At 43.5% G+C, this 23116-nt stretch overlaps 1 protein-coding gene across 1 annotated transcript in view; it reads right to left on the bottom strand.

The window, feature by feature from the left end:
• Positions 1–5226: 5226 nt before the first annotated feature.
• LOC138803473 (stromal membrane-associated protein 2) overlaps positions 5227–23116 on the bottom strand; it is a 56228-nt gene continuing 38338 nt past the window's right edge. The window contains exons 2-10 of the mRNA XM_069987550.1: positions 22892–23025; positions 20196–20281; positions 18141–18219; positions 13254–13340; positions 10668–10749; positions 9161–9267; positions 8232–8397; positions 7498–7814; positions 5227–6549 (exon numbers count right to left, since the gene is read on the bottom strand). Of these exons, the coding sequence (XP_069843651.1) occupies positions 6424–6549; positions 7498–7814; positions 8232–8397; positions 9161–9267; positions 10668–10749; positions 13254–13340; positions 18141–18219; positions 20196–20281; positions 22892–23025 (1184 nt within the window). The 3' untranslated portion in view covers positions 5227–6423. The remainder of the gene's footprint in view (positions 6550–7497; positions 7815–8231; positions 8398–9160; positions 9268–10667; positions 10750–13253; positions 13341–18140; positions 18220–20195; positions 20282–22891; positions 23026–23116) is intronic.

Here is a 23116-nt window from a genome sequence, read left to right on the forward strand (position 1 = left end):
AATATGGCAAAATGAATAGCTGGTAGCATTGCATCACATTATTAAAAAATTATTGGTAACTATGTAGTTCACACCTTAAAATCCTAACAATCAGGAGGCGGAGGCAGAAGGATTGTTAAGTTCTGGACCAACCTAGGCTACGAAGTGAAACTCTGAAGAAAAATAATTATTGGTTCTTTGTGTGTGAGTACTGATCATGGGAACTGAATTCAGGGCCTGGGCAATGTTTGAGCTTTTGGCTCCAGGTTCCCACTCTTATCACTTGAACCACTGCTCCACTGCTGGCTTTTGGGTTGCTAATTCGAAGTTAGAGTCTCATGGACTTCCCAGCCTTGGTTAAACAGCAGTCCTTAGATATCAGATGCCTGAGTAGCTAGGATTATAGGCATGAGCAACTGGTATCAGGGGAATTATTGGTTCTTAAACTGAGCATATATGTGCTTGTAATCCCAGCACTTGTAAGACTGAAGCTGGAATATCAGGAGTTTAAGGGCAGTCAAAGCTACATAGCAAGTCTAATATCTCTCAGGGCTACACAGTAAGATCCTGTCTTAAAATCACAACAAAAATGATTCTAGAAATCTATTTTAGGGAGTAATTACTTACTTTTGCTCCAATATATATATATATATATATATATATTGCCAGTTGTGGGGCTTGAACTCTGGGCTTGGGCGCTATCCCTCAGCCCTTCAGCTCAAGGCTAGTGCCCTACCACTTGAGCCACAGCACCACTTCTAGCTTTTTTCTGCTTATATGGTGCTGAGGAATCAAACCCAGGGCCTCATGCATGTGAGGCAAGCACTCTACCACTGAGCCAACTCCCCAACCCTGACCATATGTTTTGCAGTGTCTAGTAAGTGATGAACTGCATCTGAAGGCTTTCCCACACTCATCATTATCACGGTTTTTTTTCCTATCTAGTATGAATCCTCTGAAGTTTAGTAAAGGGTGAATCGTGTTTAAAGGTTTCCCACCATGGCTGCACTCATATGGTTTCATTCCAGTGTAGACTCACTCTTTGATGGTTAGAAAGGTGTATTCTCTGATTAAAGGTTTTCCCACATTCCTCACATTTCTATGTTCTTTTTCCAGTATGAGTTCTCTGGTATTGAGTTAGACATATAGTATGGCTGAAGGTTTTACTGAATGCATTACAAATACAAGGTTTCACAAAAGTAGGAATAATCTCATGCTTCCTAAATTGTCTAATCTGGAAAGTATTTTCCCCCAGTCTTTGCATAAAAAGGTTTTCCTCTAGCATGAATTCTCAAGAGGCTGGAGAGTCCAATGATCCGGCTACAGGCTTTCTCACAGCCTCTACACTCACAAGTCTTCACCCCTGTGTGAATTCTAACATGTTGACTAAGCAAGGAAAGGTGTCTAATGACACCCCACTTTTCCTTACTCTTTTGTTGCTCACTAGTGTGGATTCAATATGGTACATGCTTAATCCAGCCTAAATTGTATATGCTTCTAAGATTTGTCATATTTATGGTCTTGTTTTTCTTGTATGAACTACTGGTCTCTAATAGTGTGTGTGTGTGTGTGTGTGTGTGTGTGTGTGTGTGTGTGTGTGTGTGTGTGTGTGTGTGTGTGTGTGTGTGTGTGTGTGTGTGTGTGTGTGTGTGTGTGTGTGTGTGTGTCTTGGTACTAGGTCTTGAACTCAGGGCCTAGGCACTGTCCCTTGGCTTGGTCATTCAAGACTAGCACACTATACTTCAACTTCAGCTCTCCTTCCAGTTTTTTGTTAGCTAATTGAAGAAGTCTTCTGATTAGCTAGGATTACAATTGTGAACCACCCTGTTTTATTTAGTTTTTAAAAATACTAGTTTAGAACAGCTATATTTTCCTTGTGTATTGAGTGTTTAGTTATTGAGTCGTATTGATTCTAATAATGCTGTCTTCAAGTCATAAAGTTAACATTTGCCTAATCTTGCTTATTCTATTCCTTTAAACATTTTTTTTTTGGGGGGGGGCCCAGTTGTGGGGCCTGAACTCTGGGCCTGGGCACTGTCCCTCAGCTCTTCAGCTCAAGGCTAGCGCTCTACCACTGAGCCACCTTCCCAGCCCCCATTTCCTTTTTTTTTTTTTGGTTGGTCTGGGCACTGTCCCTTAGCTCTTCAGCTCAAGACTAGCGCTCTACCACTTGAGCCACAGCACCACTTCCGGCTTTTTCTGTTTATGTGGTGCTGAGGAATTGAACCCAGGTCCACATAGATGCGAGGCAAGCACTCTACCATGGAGCCACCTTCCCAGCCCTGAACATTTTCTCTTATGTTCAGGCAAGACACAGAAACCTTTGTTAAAAGAATTTTCAGGGGACAAATGGGACTTCAGGTGAAGGAAAGTGATCTTAGAAGGAAGATTTCAGATACCAGAGGAATAGACTTTAAAAGTCCAATTTGATGGGGCTGGGAAGGTGGCTCAGTGGTAGAGCACTTGCCTTGCATGCATGAGGTCCTGGGTTCGATTCCTCAGCACCACATAAGCAAAAAGAAAAAAGCCAGAAGTGGCGCTGTGGTTCAAGTGGTAGAGTGCTAGCCTTGAGCTGAAGAGCTGAGGGACAGCACCCAGGCCCAGAGTTCAGGCCCCACGACCAGACCCCTCCCCCACAAAAAAGGTCCAATTTGACAGTCTTACTATTTTAAGTATTTATTTCATTTATATTTTCTATACCATATATATGTGTGTGTATGTATGTATTTCAAAAATGTTACTTCAAATTTTTTAAAATCTTTTTCTTAGGGGGAAACAGACAGTTGATGATTTTTCTTACATTTTCATAGTCCAGATTTGGAATTCATGCAGTTTCCTTTTGCAGGTACCAGGATTTGAATTCAGGCCCTTGTGCTCTTCCTTGAATGGCTTCCTTGCTCACAGCTGGCACTATACCATTTGAGCGATGCTTCCAGCCTAGCTTTTGATGGGTTATTTTGGAGATAAATTTCATGGACATTTCTGGCCAGGCTGGCTTCAATGATTTTTCAGATTTCAGCCTCGTAAGTAGCTAGTGTTACAGATGTGAGCCACCAGTGCCTAGCTAAATACACCCTTTACAATCTCCTGCTCCCCGGTACCATGGTAACAAATTATACCTCCAAGAGGCTAACTGTAATTTCTCCAGTCTGATTTCCTCCTCGTTCTGGCTAGTGCTCTACCGCTTGAGCCATGCCTCAGCTTATAACCTCTTCCCTGAACCTCAAACTTTTATTTTTTTTGGTGGGTTGTGGGGCTTGAACTCTGGGCTTGGGCGCTGTCCCTGCGCTCTTCAGCTCAAGGTGAGCGCTCTACCACTTGAGCCACAGCGCCACTTCTGGTTTTCTAGTAGTTTATTGGAGATAAGAGTCTCACAGACTTTCCTGCCTGGGCGATCCTCAGCTCTCAGCCTCCTGAATAGTTAGGATTACAGGCGTGAGCCACCAGCGCTGGGCTCAAACTCTTAAACTCTTAAATCCAATTTCAAGCTGGTCATCCAGAACACTGCTTTCACAGCTGATATCAGGGTCTCACACCTACAATCTTAGCTACTCAGGAGGCTGAGATCTGAGAATCAATTTCAAAGCCAACATAGGCAAATAAATCTGAAACTCTATCTCCAGTTAGCCAGATAGAAGTGGAGGCATGGCTCAAGTGATAAGAGTGCCAGCCTTGAGCAAAAATGCTGAGTGAGAGTATGAGGGTCAGAGTTCAACAAAACATTTCACATTACCTAGAAATTCAGATTTCTTTGATCCCTTTCTCTACCTCCATCATTCTTCTCCTCCATTATTCAGACCTCACAACTGTATCTTCTATTTTTCTGGTTGCTTTTCCAAATGGTATTCCATGGATATTAGATATGCCAGAAAAGTTGGATTCCACAGTGTTAGTAAATGCTAGAAAATCATGAGTTATCTTCCCACAGGATTTTTCAGCGCCATTAGTATATGGACATTATTAAGTCATGTAATCTATTTTTCAAGCTATTTTAGCCTTTCTAAGGAATACCTTGCAGGTCTCATGTACCTTATTTTTTTTTTTTTTTTTTTTTGTCGGTCGTGGGGCTTGAACTCTGGGCTTGGGTGCTGTCCCTCAGCTCTTCAGCTCAAGGCGAGCGCTCTACCACTTGAGCTACAGCGCCACTTCCGGTTTTCTGGTGGTTTATTGGAGATAGGAGTCTCACGGTCCCTCCTGCCCGGGCTGGCTTTGAACCTTGATCCTCAGATCTCAGCCTCCTGAGTAGCTAGGATTACAGGCGTGAGCCACCAGCGCCCGGCTCCTCATGTACCTTATATCATAAGTGTGCTGCTATCACTCCCTGGTCCCTTAGCGCCATTACCATAGCACCCAGTCCTATTCACTCCATTTTACACAGAGACTTTGGGGAGCTCAAAGAAGGGATATGAATCCTGGCAGTCTGATCTACAGTCCACTTTCTTGGTCACTGTGCTGTCCTCCTACTTACCTCTGTAGCAGTCAAAAGTTGGTACTTGTGGGTAGAGTGCTTGCCTAGCATGCATGAAACCCCGGGTTCGATTCCTTAGTACCACATAAACAAAAAGAGCTGGAAGTGATGCTGTGGCTCAAGTGGTAGAGAACTAGCCTTGACAGTGCCCAGACCAAGTTAAAGCCCCAGGACTGGCAAAAAAAAAAAGTTGGTACTTGAAGGAAAACAGTGAAAGGGGGAAGTGGAGGGAGGGTTCACACCAGAGACTCAGAGGAAGAAAATGACTACAGACCATTTTTCCTTTATATTATAATCTCCCCCACCCCTGGATGAATGTTCTGTCTCTAATTCCTGTGACTGGTTCCAGAGTTCAGTTCCTACTTCTTTTGACCCTTAGAAGGGATGGATCATTTTTACTAGACAAAGCTACTGCTCCCTTATTGTGGAGAAGTTTAAACTCTCATTTTAAGCACCCAGATATAGGGAGAGAACAAGAGGCTGGAAGTCTAGACTCTGGGAATTTACTGCAGCTCCTGCCAAGGAAGTAAACATCTAGCTAACTGCTTTCTTGTCTGGGTCTCCATCTGTAGGGAAAAGATGCTCTTGGTTCTGATGTTCTGAGACCTTTATAGGTACAGATCTCTGTTTCACTCAACTTATATCTCTGGACCCTTTCTGACTTCTGGAGCCTAAGTCTGGCTTTGGTGCACTAAGAACAGGATTTTAAAAACAGAAACAAGGCAGGAACACGTATGCCCATTCCCCTCCTGCAAGAGTGACACACCGTAACAACCAAGCAAAGTCCTTCCCTGCAATGTTTATTAAGGAATTTACACATACACAGGAGAAAGGCAACCAGGCATTGTGGTTCCCACATGTGAAATCTTTTAAGCAAAGTTGTCTTGTTTAAATTTTCAAGTGGGGTAAACAATGGCTGAGAAGATAGCTGTCCAGGTTCTCTGCCTCATACACAGGGCACCTGGATATGCAGGCATGAAACTGACTGGAGGACAGGGGAAGGGAAAGGAGAAAGGGAACGATCAACGAGATGGCATTTTTTTGAAAACTGTAAGAAAAACTGGCAACAGTTTCAAGTTGTTGATAAATTAACTCCTCTCTGGTGTAAACCTAAAACAAAATCAAAAATATTGAAGAGAAGATGGGGAAAGAGTAGGTAGTAGATGTATGTATGGACACACACACACACACACACACTTAAACACACACACAGAATGCATATGTTAGGTGCTGCATTCCCATAGGGGTTGGTCCTCCAGCCATGAGCTGGATCCTGCTGAAGGCAGGTGGGGGTGGGCAAGGGCTGTGAGTCTGGGGGTGGCCTTCATGAAGTCTTTGGTGCTAATAAAGGCTGATGGAAGCAGAGTGTCCTGAAGCCCCAGATCCAGGAAGCACTCAGGGTGAAGTGGAGTCAGATTTTTGCTCATCCTCACAGGAAGGGGCTTGCCTCACCCCAGGGCTAGGGTCAACCTGATCCAAGGCCCAAGGAGTATGTGATTGCAGTACTGTCTTCATTCTCAAGCTTGGCAACATGATGCCTCCCTCTTCAACCAAAACTTCCAGCACTAAGAAACAGCAGAAGGACCTTCACACCCTCCCTCTGCCTCACACACAACACCCACAAACCTTTCTGAGGGTCTCATGGGGGCACAATCTTGAGGAAAGGAACTGAAAGGTGCACACATTTTCCCTGCAGTTAAGTGCCTTCTGCTGACCATTTCTTAGGTGCTGGTGCCAGAAGAGGGCATGGGCTGTAGCTAGGGAAGATATGGGGACAGCCAGGGGACACACAAAGCAAGAGAGAGGTCAGCATGTTTGGGAAGTGGCTGGGTTGGGCAGGATGCTAAACCCCCAGATGACTTATTGAGCGATTTCTAAACCAAACAGCGAGAGGTAGGAAAGGGGATGGGAGAGGAGAGGAAGAGAAAGGAGCAGAGCGAGCTGAGGAGAATGCCAGCCGTACAGGTGTTTTGCTTTTATTTCCACATCTGAGGACTGAGAGTCTGATTTGCTGCCTGTCCGTTTCCACCATTCATTGACTGTCCATAGTTCATCATGCCATTCGCTCCATAGAAGTTCATCCCGGCCATCTGCTGGGTCATCTGAAAGGGAATGAAGAGACTTTCAGAGCATTCAGCCAATCAGTGCCCAAAACAGAGCAGCAGTCTTTCAGTCTACAGAGAAGGGAGGATGAGACAAAGGGAGACACAGGGCACATACATGCCCTGGCATCTATTCAAAGCCATGAGACATGTACTCTTTAGGAGGCCAATGTTGCCAGAGACTAATGTCAGGGAAAGAAAGAAGGAATCCTGGCTGTAGTGAGCAGAAATTCAGCAGCTCTTCACCCTTGCCAGTCCTTAGAGTGCAAGGCCAAGTGCAGCTCCTGAGCATCTGCCTTAGCTACAGCAGACAGCATCTGCATGTGGGCATGTTTGCTTGCTTGACTGATTGCAGTGGGAAAAAATAAGAAACAGGGCTGTTCCAAATGAACAAAGGCAGGAAGGAAAACAAGAGATTTGTGTATGGGCTGTTTTTTAATAAAGAAATTTTATAATCTTAATGAAACAGACAAGCTAGGGAAACACTTTTTCTAAAAGCTGACTTTGGGGGAAAGGTTTAGATTTAGGCAGTTACTCTTTTCTTTTGGAACTCAGAATTCTTCAGTATCTGCTTTTAGACAGGCCTTCTAGAAAAAAGGCAAACCTAGAAATGTCTCTGGCATTCTTTCATCTATATGGAAAGGGCTCAAGGAGTAAAGCAGTGGCACAAGATAGGTTTCTTTTTTTTTTTTTTTGGGGTCCAGTCATGGGGCCTGAACTCTGGGCCTGGGCGCTGTCCCTCAGCTCTTCAGCTCAAGGCTAGCACTCTACCACCTGAGCCACAGCGCCACTTCCGGCTTTTTTCTTATGTGGTGCTGAAGAATTGAACCCAGGGCCTCGAGCATGCAAGGCAAGTGCTCTACCACTGAGCCACCTTCCCAGCCCCCACAAGATAGGTTTCTAATGAAGGCTCAGAAGTTTTGTGGCAAGTAAAATGGGGTAACTTACCTGAGTAAGGTTCCATTGCAGCTGCTGAGCTGGCTGAACCCCATACATCGTCTGGGGCATGGCTGCCATGCCTGCCATGTAGCCAGCCTGCTGGGTAGTCATCATCCCATTGGGCACACCCATCATTGATGCCTGCATGCCGCCCATATAGCCCCCAGGCATGGCCATGGGGGCAACCATTCCAGAAGCTCCTGGCTGAGCTACCATGCCCACTGGTGGGGGCATCATGCTGCCCATGATGCTGTTAGGTGGTGTAACCCCAGGGAAGCTGGGGTAGGCGGTGGGATATGCCATCTGAGCAGGAGCCATGAACATTGCTGCCAGGAGAGGATACAATGTTAGCCTAGACTCACTGACCACTCCCCTTTCTAGTTAGACATTTTCAAGACTACTCAACTCAGAATACTGTTTTACACAGCAAAGCATTTAGACAGATTCTCTAAAAAAACTTGCTATGGTTTACCTGTGAAGCCACCACCATTTGTTTCAGGGGCCACATTCAGATTTCAAATCTCACTTCATAGAGGTGTGATGCCAGACCAGAGATATATGGCCCTGAGTTACATTAATATCTATCTTCTAGTGCTTTAACTTCCACCAATAATGTCATGTGCAGGCTTGTTTGCTGTATAATGTCCCAGCTCCTAGAGACCTGTACCTTGTCACAGCAAGTAATACCTGCACGCATGTCTTCATGTGTGTCCCTGGCACACCCTCATGACTACGGACTCTACCTTGGGCAGGTATCTGAGGCGTCTGGGGTCCATAGAGTGAAAGGATGGAGTCCTTAGACAGTTGTTTCTTGCCTATTTCTTCGGATTTGCTCCCTGGCTCTGGAAACAGGTTCAGGTTCTCAGGAACAGAGCCAGCGCTCCCTGCAGTCGGCATGGAACCTACAACCTTAGGGCAGAGGGCAAGGGGAGAATCAGAATGGTCCTTATTTGGGGGGAGAGGGAGAGGTCTCTGTGATGACCCTCACCTTTCCAATAAGAACTGGCAGCTCACGTAAAGACAGTATCTGACAAGTTATCATTACATATTAAAAAATGTGATAGCTAAGCTCTGGTATAATTCTACCTTCTTCTGCAAAATGATATGATTTGGTAGGAAAAAAAAAACTGTTTACAAGTGATAAAGTACAGAGAACTGAGTTTAGATCCTAGTAAGGCCATTTACCAGTTGTATGACCACAGGGTAGTCCCATAACTTTTCTGAAATAATGTTTCCTCATCTAAATATATCTACTTTGTGGGGTTCTGAAGATTTGAAATTATTAGCAAAATATACAAAATGCTACACAAGAGACACCTCGTGCTGCTTCTATCACGCTGCAGGTATCACACTCGTGATAACCATGATAGTTCAAGTTTTTCATGTCCTCAGTACCTTGGCAGGAGCTCACACTGAAAAACTGACCCAAATTATAAGCCTTTATAATATGATAACTTCCCATGCAAGCCCATTCAAGGAGCCACACTTTGGGGACAGGAGACAAAATGGTATAAAGTAATTAACTGTAAGCTGTGACAGAGATGGCACAGCATTAAGGGAGGAATCAAGGAAATCCAAGTCCACTTCCACCAAAAAGCATGACTCAGTTCTATGATTAAGTGATCATCCTTTCCAGAATGTTCTTTCATCCTAAAAAGCACAAAAGACTCACCTTTCTGGAAACTGAAGAAGGGGATGAAACAGAGGCCAAAAGATCTAAATCCTTCTCTAGGTTATTGCTGGTCTTACTATTTGTAATGGAGCAGGCCACAGGAGCATCTAGAAAGAGAGATCAAGTTAAAATGTAGCACTGCTTAGTAAGACCACACTATTCTTCTATTCTAAACAACAGAGTGGACAGACAAGGTCCATCAGAGGCCTGGAAATCTAGTCTTCTGGACTCACATAGCTTGAATGGAACTTCTCAAAAGAGGCCTTACCCCACATTCCCAAAAGAGCTCTGGGGTAGCTGATAGCCTTGCTGGCAGGCATAGGGCAGAAGAAACCCAAACCTGAAGGCTATGTTAGCACCACAGCTGGGGCCAAGATGGCCTTCTTGCTATTTGATGGCTAAGGTGTTTAGAATTCATTTTCAGAGAATAATGAATGATACAAAAAAAAATACATTTAAGGGAAGGGGAAACAAAGGAGGAGGCTACAATGCTTGATAAGAAATGTATTCATTATCTTGCCCATGTAATTGTAACCCCTCTGTACAGTATTTTCACAATTAAAAAAAAAATACATTTAAGCAGCCAATAACCTAAACCAGCAACAGAGAACTAAAGTGCAGCCACCAGAGCTGACAGGGGTAGAAAACAGGTTTGCTTCCTGCAAGTAGCAAAATCAAGACTTCAAAGGGAAAATGAACACAAGGTCATTTCAGAACTGATCACACATGGAAAATTAAGAGATAAGGGCAGAAAAGTAGAGCACAAGGAAGTGGAAAAAGGCTCAAATGTGCTTTCTAGTGAAAATGCTAATTTTTATTGAGTGCTCAGTGAAGCCAGGCACAGGATTAGGATTTTTTATTTGTTTTTTTTTTTTGTGGTTTTTTTGTTTTTTTGTTTTTGTCAGTTATTGGGCTTGGACTTAGGGCCTGGGAGCTGTCCCTGAGTTCTTTTGTTCAAGGTTAACAGTCTACCACTTGGAGCCACAGTGCCACTTCCAGGTTTTGAATGGTTAATTGGAGCTAAGAATCTCACAGGGACTTTTCTGCCCAGGCTGGCTTTGAACTGCGAGCCTCAGATCTCAGCCTTCTGAAAAGCTATGATTACGGCATGAGCCACTGGCTCCCAACAGGCCTAGGATTTTTAGAGGCATTATATCACTTAATCTTTTGAACAACACCTTCAAAGTGAAGACTTTTATCATCCTCACTGCACAGTTAGGAAAATACAGAGATGTTAAGTAAACCACACAAGGCCTCAGAGATAGTACATGGGGGTTCTGGCTCCAAAGGCCATGCTCTTAACTATTACACGGTACTGTGTTCTGAAAAATGTCCCAGTAACATTTCCTTCAAACAACTGCTCAGATGTTAAAGCATAATAGGAAGAACGTGAGAATAATGGCGGTAGGAAGACATACACTGGAATCCCATCTCTATCAACCCTCCCAGGTCACTGAGTAGTCATCAAATGTATAAGTTAATGAAAGTTGAAAAGCCTAATTCTTACCAAGACCCAACAAATCCATGACAGGTGCTGTAGATTTGGGGGAACTTTTCCGAGGTAGCTGTGGATCTTCTTTTTTCTGTGGCTAAGGTAGAAATGCATTATATAAAAAAATCAAGCAGATGTTTTTAGCTGTTCCCTACCCCCCAACTCCTACTTTTTATTGTAAAGCCACAGGTATTCTTGTGACTGGTGTTATTCAAAGACAGTTACCAAAAAAACAAGACTCAGGAAGTGCCAGCAATTATGAGTGCTTAAACTAGAGCAGCAGTGAGAAACAAAAGTATTGTCTGTACTTGGTTAGCCTTTTGGAGGTATCTGCTCTTCCTGAAACCAGAACAACCACTTAAGAGGGGATCCAACAGAAGCAGCATTTTTTTTTGGGGGGGGGGGGTGGTCATGGGGCCTGAACTCTGGGCCTGGGTGCTGTTCCTTAGCTCTTCAGCTCAAGGCCAGCACTCTACCACTTGAGCCAAAGCACCACTTCCAGCTTTTTCTGCTATGTGGTGCTGAAGAATCAAACCCAGGGCCTCATGCATGTGAGGCAAGCACTCTACCACTGAGCCACCTTCCCAGCCCCAGAAACAGCAATTTTTGGTCACGGGAAAATCAAGGATAAAAACAGGTATCTAATTATATAAGAGTCAAGAGCCAATAAATTTCCACCAACTTTTTTTTTTTTTTTTTGGTCAGTCATGGGGCTTGAACTCTGGGCCTGGGCACTGCCCCTCTACCACTTGAGCCACAGTGCCACTTCAGGTTTTCTGGTGGTTAATTGGAGATAAGAGTCTCATGGACTTTCCTGACTGGCTTTGAACCACCATCCTCAGATCTCAGCCTCCTGAGTAGCTAGGATTACAAGCATGACCTTTTGGTGGCTAACATCTGTAATTGTAGCTACTTGGGAGGCTGAGATTTGAGGACTGGACTTGAAAGCCAGCCAGGGAAGCCAAATCTGAGGTTCTTATCTCCAATTAACCAGCCAAAAGAAAAAAGAAAAAAGTGGAGGTGAAGCTTAAATGGTAGAGTGCCAGCTTTGAGCAGAAAAAGCCAAGTGAATGTACAAGGCCTGAGTTCAGTACTGACACATAAAAACAAACTAAAGATTGCCAATTTATTTTTCCACTATTCCTAACAATTTTGTCTAAAAACAAAACATTTCACAGTGATGATTAAAAAAACAACGACAACAAAACTCTTAAGCAATAGTTAAAAAAAGTCCTCTCCCAAGATTCTAAGTTCTTTTCTTGGGGGGGGGGGGGCGGTGTCCGGTCGTGGGGCCTGAACTCTGGGCCTGGGCGCTGTCCCTCAGCAATTCAGCTCAAGGCTAGCACTCTACCACTTGAGCCACAGCGCCACTTCTTTTTGCTTATGTGGTGCTGAGGAATCAAACCCAGGGCCTCATGCATGCAAGGCAAGCGCTCTACCATTGAGCCACCTCTCCAGCCCTCTTAAGTTCTTACTAAGTTTTTTTTTTTTTTTTGGTCGGTCGTGGGGCTTGAACTCTGGGCGTGAGCGCTGTCCCTCAGCTCTTCAGCTCAAGGCGAGCGCTCTACCACTTGAGCTACAGCGCCACTTCCGGTTTTCTGTGGTTTATTGGAGATAGGAGTCTCACGGTCTCTCCTGCCCGGGCTGGCTTTGAACCGCGATCCTCAGATCTCAGCCTCCTGAGTAGCTAGGATTACAGGTGAGAGCCACCAGCGCCCGGCTCTTTTTTTTTTTTAAATATAGAATATTGGAGTCTTTATTATACAGTTAACAGGCTTCAGGTCGCCAGTTGTTACAAAGGCCTGCAGCACTCAAATACACATAACACATAACACAGCTAGGAAACATGCTAAAGAGCAAAGAAATAACTAAAACAATACCAACAAGCCAATTCAGCTCCAATGGAGACACCGTGATGACTGGAGACGAGACAGGCCAGGAACACAGAGACACACGTGGAAAGGTGTCTCTTACTAAGTTTTTAATAATAGATTTACAGGATGTCCTGGGAAAAAGAAGTCAGTGTGGCCTGACTTCTGACTGCTCTTAACTGCAGAAGGAAAATGAGGCACAGAAGGTCTAGCAAGGACTGGGAATGTGGCTTAGTGGCAGAGCACTTGCCTAATATGCATGAAGCCCAGGCTTAATTCCTCTGTACCACATAAACAGAAAAAGCTGGAAGAGGCACTGTGGACAAGTGGTAGAGCTCTAGCCTTGAGCAAAAGTAGCTCAGTGACAGTGCCCCAGGCCCTAATTTCAGGACTGACAAAAAAAAAAAAGGTCTAGCAAGGGAAGTACTAATGTAGAAGTAGAATCTGTTCAGAAAGTGTCACATAGCTGGGGTATTCTGACATGGATGCACAGACAGAACAGATGCAGTCCCAAGCCCCAAAGAGAAGTGGTAGAAAACACACCAAGCTGCAACAGGCGATGGGGAAGCAGAAATGGCAGCAGGCAACTTAATCTGCACATAGGACTCTTTTATCAGGTACAGCGATCCAATATGTATCATCGATTAGCCATCAAGCCTTTGGCCCTTGTTGTTCTCACATGTAAACTCCCCAAACCATCTATCCACAAGGCATGCACATTCCCACTTACCATTTTCACTTTCTCAAAAACAACAGGTTCCATTTTTTTCTCTGGAGCTGCTTCACTCCCTCTTTTCCACTTGTCATCTTTCTCTTTCTAAAATGATTTAATAAGACAATGAAGGTCTTAGCATTACTATGATTAGTATATCAGAGGCCTCATGTTACTAGTTCAATGAGTTACAATTCCAGGCATCCAAAAAGGACACTAACGTCTCTACAGGTGCAGGAGTATGACAAACCGGGAGCGTGTCTTGGTGGGGGGGATGGGAGCTGACCACTTCTACATCAGAAAATGGTATATGAGGAACATCCCCCCCATCCTTAGCACTGTCCCCTAGGAACCCATTCATGACTCTTGAAGTTTCCAATATAGGCAGTGTACAAGGCTTAAAGGTGTGCTGTCTGTTTATAAGCCCAGTTTAACTGGCTTACATTTTCACCCTTATCTTGGTATATTATTAAGTAAGCTCGTATTCAGCATACTCAGCTTATTCACTGTAGAAATTTAATCACAAGCCCTCTCAATATTCATCACCTTTTTTTTTGAAAGTCAGAAAACAAACCTTAATTTAAAGATTAATTCTAACAACAACAATTTTAAAAAAAGGATTCTAGGAGTCAGTGGCTCAGGCCTATGACCCTAGCTACTCAGGAGGCAGAGATCTGAGGACCACAGTTTGAAGCCAGTCCAGGCAAGAAAGTCCATGAGAGTTTTACCTCCAATTAACCACCGGAACTGGAGTGACTCTGTGGCTCAAAGTAGTAGAATGCTAACTCAGACAGTGCCCAGGCCCTGAATTCAAAACCTACAGCTGACAAAAATAAATAAATTAAAATAAATTAAAAATGAAGTAAATAAGCAACTCTTTTATAAAAAGTCAGTTTCTTTTTCTTTAAAATGAATGTTTTCTTTAGCAAATATTAATTCTTGGCTTAAAATTTTTCATAGAAAAAATTTTCATAGAAATTTAGAAGAAAATCTCAGCATAGCAAATCAAAAAATTTAAAATTGTTTTTTTTTTTTTTTTGGTCCAGTCATGGGCCTAGACGCTGTCCCTCAGCTCTTCAGCTCAAAGCTAGCGCTCTACCACTTGAGCCACAGTGCCACTTCCGGCTTTATTCTTTTTGCTTATTTGGTGCTGAGGAATCGAACTCAGGGCCTCAGGCATGCAAGGCAAGCGCTCTACCACTGAGCCACCTTCCCAGTCCTTAAAATTGTTTTTTGGGAAAGAAGATGTTCCTTCTCAAGATAATACTTCTAATGAGTTAAAAAAGCTTATTTACTGGGGCTCAGTACTCCAGCAACATAACTATGAATACACAGCAAGCCTCCCCTACTCCTACCTTCTAGATTACCTTTTCTGACCTCATCAGATTTTATATTTCAGTCACAAAGAACAGAGTATAGTACAGACCATTGTTTTCTATAAATAAAAGGAAATGTGTTCTTCAGTTCTAAACCCTTTTTGATGAAGCCATCCATACTATAGCTATACAAATAGGTTAATACTTTATAGGGGCAGTTACTATAATTGACAAGTCTTTTTTTCTGGATGACTGTGAAGTAAGAATCCTACATACTAAGTTAAGAGGCCATTATTTTTCCCTAAATATATACAATAGTTATATTTACTTGCCTGTGTGTTGAAATACACTACTAGTTAATGCCACTTTAACACAAATTCCAAAGATCAATCTGGAGCTGATTCCAAGTAGCTTAACTTTTAATTACCTGTGAAGGCTTAGAGAGCTCCATGTGAACTTGGTGATTTAATATCATCTATTAAAGTAAGTAATTAGAATAGAGAATGGATGAATGGATGGATGGATACCTGTGCTAAGACTGGAGAATTTCCTACTCCCTATACTTCTGTGACTACAGAATAGGATCTTGTCAAAGGCTGTTTAAAGGTCTACCAAGGGTAGGGAATATCCAGCCTATAGGCTGAATAAGACCTTTGAAATCATTTGGCATTTGGTAGATGTCAGTTTCCAATGACCTATCTGCTACCTGCTGCCTCTGTTGAGACCTCTGTATAGCCTGAGAATGATGTTATAATATCCACATGGCCCTTGGCAGAAAAAAAGGACCTCATTCCAAATTACATTTATTGCTTCTTCCTTAGTCATCAATAATGGGGCCTATTTTCTTCTTTCAGAAGCCATGTTACATTTTTGCCTGCATCTTGTACTTATCCTGGGTAAGATATACTATTTCAGACTTGGAAAATGGTAGCCTCCCTTTGACATTCCTCTCAGGAGCAAGAAAGACTAATAATCACTTCAAAGGGAGACTGACAAACTGATAGGGAAGTACACATTGGTGAAACTGAAGGCAACTGATAATTTAATTACTCTTGCTTCTGTTGACTTCATTTTGTGTGTGTGTGTGTGTGTGTGTGTGTGTGTGTGTGTGTGTGTGGTGTATATACACATATATACTGATACACACACACACACATTACTCTACTTGGCCTACTATGCCCAACATATTCCTTACAAGAATTTGGAGATGGGCTGGGAACCATTGACTTGCATCTATAATCCTTGATACTCAGTGCTAGGTAAATTAAATTGGCAGCTGAGGAAAAAAGCAGCATGTGGTATTCAGGCAAGGGAAAGGTTTATTTGTAGGCTTCTTCTAGTCAAGTTGGAAGCCCATAAAGCAGGAATAAAAAAAAAGGGTTAAACCACAGCCAGACCATGACTTATCAAGGCCAGGGGTGGAAGAAGGTATCTCCACACCAGATGTGGATGTGACCTCAGGCAGGGGAGTGGGGGGTATGACTGCCTCCAAGTATACCAGTTACCTAGGTGACCTAGATACTGCGTAGAAACTTAACCAAGAGGAGGGAAGAATGCTCTGCCTTCCCAGGGTGGATCTTACACTCAGGAGGCTGAGATGTGGAGGACCAAGATTCAAAGCCAGTCTCAGCAGGAATGTTCACCAGACTGTCTCCAATTAATCATCAAAAAGCTGGAAGTGGAGCTGTGGAAGTGCCAGCCATGATTTTTTTTTTTTTTAAAGCTGAGCATGCCAGGCACTGGTGGCTCAAACTTATAATCTTAACTACTCAGGAGGTTGAGATCTGAGGATCACATTTCCAAAGCCAGCCTAGGCTGGAAGTCTGTGAGTCTAGGAAGTCTATGAGACTCTTTTCTCCAACTAACCACCAAAAAGCTGATAGTGGAACTGCAACTCAAGTGAGTGCTAGCCTTGAGCATAAAAGCACAGGAACAGTGCCCAGGCTGAGTTCAAGCCCCAGGACCAGCATACACACACAAAAACAGCTGAGCAACACCAGGTGCTAATAGCTCAGGCCTGTAATCCTAGCTACTCAAGAGGCTGAGATCTCAGGATCACCATTGAAAGCCAGCCCCGGCAGGCAAGTCCTTGATACTCTGTTTTTTTTTGTTTTTGTTTTTTTTTGGGGGGTCCGGTCGTGGGGCCTGAACTCTGGACCTGGGCGCTGTCCGTCAGCTCTTCAGCTCAAGGCTAGCGCTCTACCACTTGAGCCACAGCGCCACTTCCAACTTTTTTCTTTTTGCTTATGTGATGCTGAGGAATCGAACCCAGGGCCTCATGCATGCAAGGCAAGCGCTCTACCACTGAGCCAACTTCCCAGCCCAAGTCCTTGATACTCTTATCTCAAATTAACCACTAGAAAATGGGAAGTGGCACTGTGGCTCAAGAGCCACAGCTGAAGAGCTGAGGGATAGTGCTCAGGCCCAGAGTTCAAGCCCTATGACCACCACCAACAACAAAAAAGCTGAATGAAGAACTCAAGGCCCTGAGTACAAGCTCTGGTACTGGTACAAGCTCAGGAAGGAAGGAGGGAGGGAAGGAGGGGAGAGGGGGAGAAAGGAAAGATGAAAAGGGAGGGAAGAAGGAAAGGAGGGAAGGAGGAAAGGAAGGAAGGAGGGATAAAGGGAGGGAGGGAGGGAGGCAGAGAGGGAGGGAATGCTTTGGAACTGGGAATCACTAATATCTTATATATAGAACAAGGCAAAGAATTCACTTGTGGTTTGCTTTGCCTATCCCTAAGGTAAAAGTTTGTCCTTGGGTATTGAATGGTATTGTCTCAGTAAGTGGCTTTACTCTACTTTTGCATGTATTAAGTTGTGGTTCAGAGTATTTTGTGTGTGTGTGTGTGTGTGTGTTTTTTTTTTGTTGTTGTTGTTGTTTTTGCCGGTCATGGGCCTGAGCTCTGGGCCTGGGCGCTGTCCCTCAGCTCTTCAGCTCAAGGCTAGCACTCTACCACTTGAGCCACAGCGCCACTTCCGGTTTTTTCTGCTTATGTGGTACTGAGGAATCAAACCCAGGGCTTCATGCATGCAAGGCAAGCGCTCTACCAGTGAGCCACCTTCCCAGCCCTGGTTCAGAGTATTTTAATACTCCACTGATACTCTATTTTTTTTTTTTTTTGTCAGCCATGGGGCTTGAATTCAGGGCCTGGGCAATTTTGCTCAAGGCTAGTGCTCTACCACTTTGAACCACAGCACCATTCCAGTTTTTGAGTGGTTAATTGGAGATAAGAGTCTTTGAGGACTTTTCTGCCCAGGCTGGATTTGAACAGTAATTCTCAGATCTCAGCCTCCTGAGTAGCTAGCATTACAAGCTCTTCAAATTCTACCCTAATCTGATTACTAAGCAAATTACTTATTATGAATAACATTTGAAAGATTAGCTTGGTGAAGGTAGTAGCTCAAGCCTGTCATCTTAGCTTCTTATCTCCAATTAATTATCAGAAAACCAGAAATAGAGCTGTAGCTCCAAGTGGTAGAGTGCTAGCCTTAAGCTAAAACAAAAAAGCTCAGGGACAGCACCCAGGCCCTAAATTCAAATCCAACCAAAAAGAAAAAAAAAAAAAGATTTGAAAGATTTACAACTAACCCTAAAGGCATTGATGTCCAGACTTCGGTCCATGTATTTCTTCTTCTCATATTTATCTCGAATAAACCCCTCAACAGCTCTGCAAAAAAAGCTTATTAAGGATAAACCAAATAACTCTCAACAGTAAGAATATACAAGGTCAACTTGTAGCCCATGGAACACTTCTCTTCTTCCCTACGTGACTCCTGTCTCTTCATGTGCAGTTTATTTAGCGAAAATCTTGAAATGTTTCCCTCAAGGTTACCACAAGGAATCATTATTTCCTGAGTGATGACAACCTTCACACTGACATCAGAGGTGTTTGTGGCCATTCTAGAATATAGGGAAAGCAAACAATGATCTGTTTTTTTGTTGGTTTTTTTTTTCCGGTCCAGTCATGGGGCCTGAACTCTGGGCCTGGGCGCTGTCCCTCAGCTCTTCAGCTCAAGGCTAGTGCTCTACCACTTGAGCCACAGCACCACTTCTGGCTTTTTTCTTTTTGCTTATGTGGTGCTGAGGAATAAAACCCTGGGCCTCAGGCATGCAAGGCAAGCGCTCTACCACTGAGCTACCTTCCCAGCCCCAATGATCTGTTTTAAAGCCCTTAGCTCAATGGTCCTCAAACCAAGACAACCTAAGTACTCATCCAAAACATAAACATTGTACAACTACTTAAAAGATAATAAAAAGTAATTTTTAAAAACATAAACACTTCTCTCCCATTGCCACATTCTAATCAGTAGCTCTTCTGTGGAACCCTACACCTGTATTTTCCAGGTTCTACCTGAACCCACCAAAAGGTAAATAACATGGTGGTTCACAAACTAAAAGAGAAACAATATGAGGTTTAGCTTCTGTTTAGGTTCTATCTCCTGTTAAGGGCATAGAGGAAGAACCTTATTGATAAACTGATCAATAGTTAATTCTCCCCTGCCCCCTTTGGGTAAGTGCTCTACCACTTGAGCCACATCCTCAGCCCAACAACAGTTAATTCTTTTACATCAGACATAAAAAAAGGCAATAAAAGTGAATAGCAAGGGGACTGGGAAGGTGGCTCAGTGGTAGAGCGCTTGCCTTGCATGCTTGAGGCCCTGGGTTCGATTCCTCAGCACCATATAAGCAAATAGAAAAAAGCCGGAAGTGGCACTATGGCTCAAGTGGTAGAGTGCTAGCCTTGAGCTGAAGAGCTGAGGGACAGCGCCCAAGCCCAGAGTTCAGGCCCCACGACCGGACCCAAAAAAAAAAAAAAAGTGAATAGCAAGCTGGACTCACACCTGTAATCCTAGCTACTCAGGAGGCTGAGATCTGAGGATCATGGTTCAAAGCCAGCCTGAATGGGAAAGTCTGTAGGACTCTCATCTCCAATTAACCACCAGAAAACCAGAAGTGGTATGTATTGTGGCTCAAAGTGGTAGAGTACTAGACAAGCAAAAAAAGTTCAGGGACAGGGCTGGGAAGGTGGCTCAGTGGTAGAGCGCTTGCCTTGCATGCATGAGGCCCTGGGTTCAATTCCTCAGCACCACATAAGCAGAAAAAGCTGGAAGTGGTGTTGTAGCTCAAGTGGTAGAGCGCTAGCCTTGAGCTGAAGAGCTGAGGGACAGCGGCCAGGCCCAGAGTTCAGGCCTCTCAACCAGACCAAAAAAAAAAAAAAGTTCAGGGACAGTGCCCAGGCCCTGAGTTCAAGCCTGACAAATGACTAAAAAAGAAAAGAAAAGAGAATGAAAGTTTTGCTAATTGCTAGGGTTCAACAGAACCTATTTAAAAATAGCAAAATTTTTTAAAATAGCAAACTATTTTTAAATCATAGTTTCAGAGATCTAAATTTTCCCATTTCATGGAAAAACTCACAGTAGAATCACTGTGGTCCCAATTCCTGAGTTTTCCAGATCTCAGACAATTCCAGCATCAGCAAGTATACAGGTGCTTCTTCTGTCTTGGTTGCAAGAAGAGAGGAAAATTAAAGGCCTTCCACTAATCCACATAAAGTGGTCCAGGCAGACCACAGGTCTAAGTCTTATTGGCCCTCACTAAACATCCAATAACACTCAGCCTTCTAAATTGCTCCAGAAAAGATACGGGTCTATCTGAGGTCGTCGAAAGGTCTCAGGAAGATAGGCTTCATAAAGTCGGTTTGCCTTTCCATTTCCCATCTCTTGCATGCACTGCAAAGACAATGTAGACAAATGGACTGTCAGATTGAAGAAGAAAAACTTCTCATCCAATTCTCCCATTGTAAAAAGAATCAGTCTAGAGCAACAGAACCAAGATGTAAGCTTATGCATGTTGGTTTCTAATGCACGATTCTCTCTACCCTAGTAGGAATTCCCCATCATTTGCCCCAAGAGCAAACTTTCCCCTTTCCATGAGTTGTTTTTTTTTTTAAGAAAAGATTTGTCAGCCAAGGTACATTTAATTCAGTAATAATTTAACATTTCATTTAAAATCCAAGATACAGAGCTACCAATGAAAATGTGTATCTGGCATGCAATAATGGGCATTAGTGTAAAATTTACTTTTGGGGGGGGGGGGTCCGGTCGTGGGGCCTGAACTCTGGGCGTGGGCACTGTCCCTCAGCTCTTCAGCTCAAGGCTAGCACTCTACCACTTGAGCCACAGCGCCACTTCCGGCTTTTTTCTTTTTGCTTATGTGGTGCTGAGGAATCGAACCCAGGGCTTCAGGCATGCAAGGCAAGTGCTCTACCATTGAGCATTGTGGGGCTTGAACACTAGGCCTGGGCACTGTTCCTGACTCTTCAGCTCAAGGCTAGAGCTCTACCACTTGAGCCACAGAGCCACTTCCAGTTTTTCTGTTGGTTAATTAGAGGTAAGAGTCTCACAGACTTTCCTGCCCAGGCTGGCTTTGAACCATGATCCTGAGATCTCAGCCTCCTCAGTAGCTAGAATTACAGGCATGAGCCACCAGCCCCTAGCTAAATTTTTACTATTAGTTACCCTATTCAATTCTCTTACCAATGAAGATATGCTTCTCATTAGGCATTTGAGATACACCCCTTAATCCAGTCTTGTCTTAAACGTGTCATCCTCCTGCCTCTGCCTCCTGAGTGCTGGAATTACAGACATGCACCACCATACCCAACTCGAAGAACTTTTTCTTCCTTTTTTTTTTGCGGGTCGTGGGACCTGAACTCTGGGCCTGGGCGCTGTCCCTCAGCTCTTCAACTCAAGGCTAGCGCTCTACCACTTGAGCCACAGTGCCACTTCCAGCTTTTTCTGCTTATGTGGTGCTAAGGAATTGAACCCAGGACCTCATGCATGCAATGCAAGGACTCTACCACTGAGCCACCTTCCCAGCCCTTTTTCTTCCTTTTTTTGCCAATCCTGGGGCTTGAACTCAGGGCCTGGGCACTGTCCCTGAGCTTCTTTTGTTCAAGGATAGCACTTTACTACTTGAGTCACAGCACTACATTTGGCTTTTTCTGTTTATGTGGTGCTGAGAAATCGAACCCAGGGTTTCATGTATGCTAGGCAAGCACTCTACCACTAAGCCACATTCCCAGTCCACCAACAACTTTTTAACTCTTCGAATCTCCGAAACCCTTAAATTACATACCTCCATGTCATATAATCTCCTTCATTAAATACAGTAATGTGTAACTGAAAAATGCAACTCATCTTTTTAGAACTTTAATGATCTATAAATACAAATTTCTGAGCCAGTTTCTGATAAAGAATTACTCTGCCTGTAATCCTAGCTGATCAGGAGGCTGAGATATAAGGATTGCAGTTCAAAGCCAACCCAGGAAGGAAAGTCTGTGAGACTCTTAGCTCCAATTAACCACCAGAAAACCAGAAGTGGCACTATAGCTCAAAGTGGTAGATCTCTAGCCTTGAGCTGAAAAGCTCAGGAATAGTGCCCAGGTCCAGATTCAAGCCACAACTTGGGGGGAGGGGAGAATAAACATTATTTCCATCACCAACTTTAGCAACTTTTTTGGGAAACCTCCCTTTCCACCTTCCAAAAAGGGGGCAGGAGTTTTAATTAAAGAGTTTCAGTGTAGGAAGGGAATAAAGTACAATGAAGCTACATCAAGGCACAGATTTAGGCCAGCTAGATCATTAATTTATTAAATGCCTTTCTCCCAGTCTACCAGCTAAACAGCAAGCAAGATTCATATGTGCAATTTTATAGTAAAATATTGGAATATATCTTCGATTTGAAATTTTTGGGTTTTTTTTTTTTTGCTTTGTTCTTTGACAGTGCTGGAGATTAAACTCAGGATCTGATGTATGCTAGACAAACACTCTATTACTGAGCTGTATTACCAGCCTGCAAGGATTTTGTTTGTTTTTAAGTGACTACCTATAACTGAAACTACAAATATTAGGTTTGTAAATAGCAAGAGTCTTAAAAACAAAAAAAAGAGAAGTTCCCTCTTAATGCCTTAATGAACCCATGGAGTCTTAGTTTATAGTTTTTGTTTTTTATTGTTGTTGCTTTTAGTGCTGGTCCTGGAGCCTGAACTCAGATCTTGGGTGATGACTCTGAGCTTTTTTGCCTAAGGCTAGCACTCTAACACTTGAACCACAGCTCCATTTTTGGCTTTTTGGTGGTTAATTGGAGATAAGGGTGTCATGGACTTTCCTACCTGGAAAAATAAGATGTAGGTAGAAACAACTTGTATTTCAAGTAGAAAGATAAAAATTTCTCTATTAAGGTGTAAGAACGTTGCCTTCATCCCCACATTGACTGTAGTTCTTTGGAAATTACTTTTACATGGCTATATGGGAGCAGTTGGCTCTCAGTGTAAGTACCTGAATCTGTTCTTGAGTCCACTGGTCGAGGTTCACTGATTTTACCCTGGATATGTGCACCCCCAGATTCCTGTGGATTCCAGCACATCGAATGCAGATAAACACACCGATGTTCCAGGAGGCCCATCGTGGCCCTGTGAAGGTCAGGAACAGGATAATCAAGTACAAGTTGCAACAATAGTCAAAGGCCCAAACTGCAATATTTAGACCATAAAGCAGAGTAAT

The sequence above is a fragment of the Dipodomys merriami genome, unplaced genomic scaffold (genome assembly GCF_024711535.1).
Source record: "Dipodomys merriami isolate MVZ:Mamm:240054 unplaced genomic scaffold, mDipMer1.0.p SCAF_34, whole genome shotgun sequence".
NCBI classification, from domain to species: Eukaryota; Metazoa; Chordata; class Mammalia; order Rodentia; family Heteromyidae; genus Dipodomys; species Dipodomys merriami.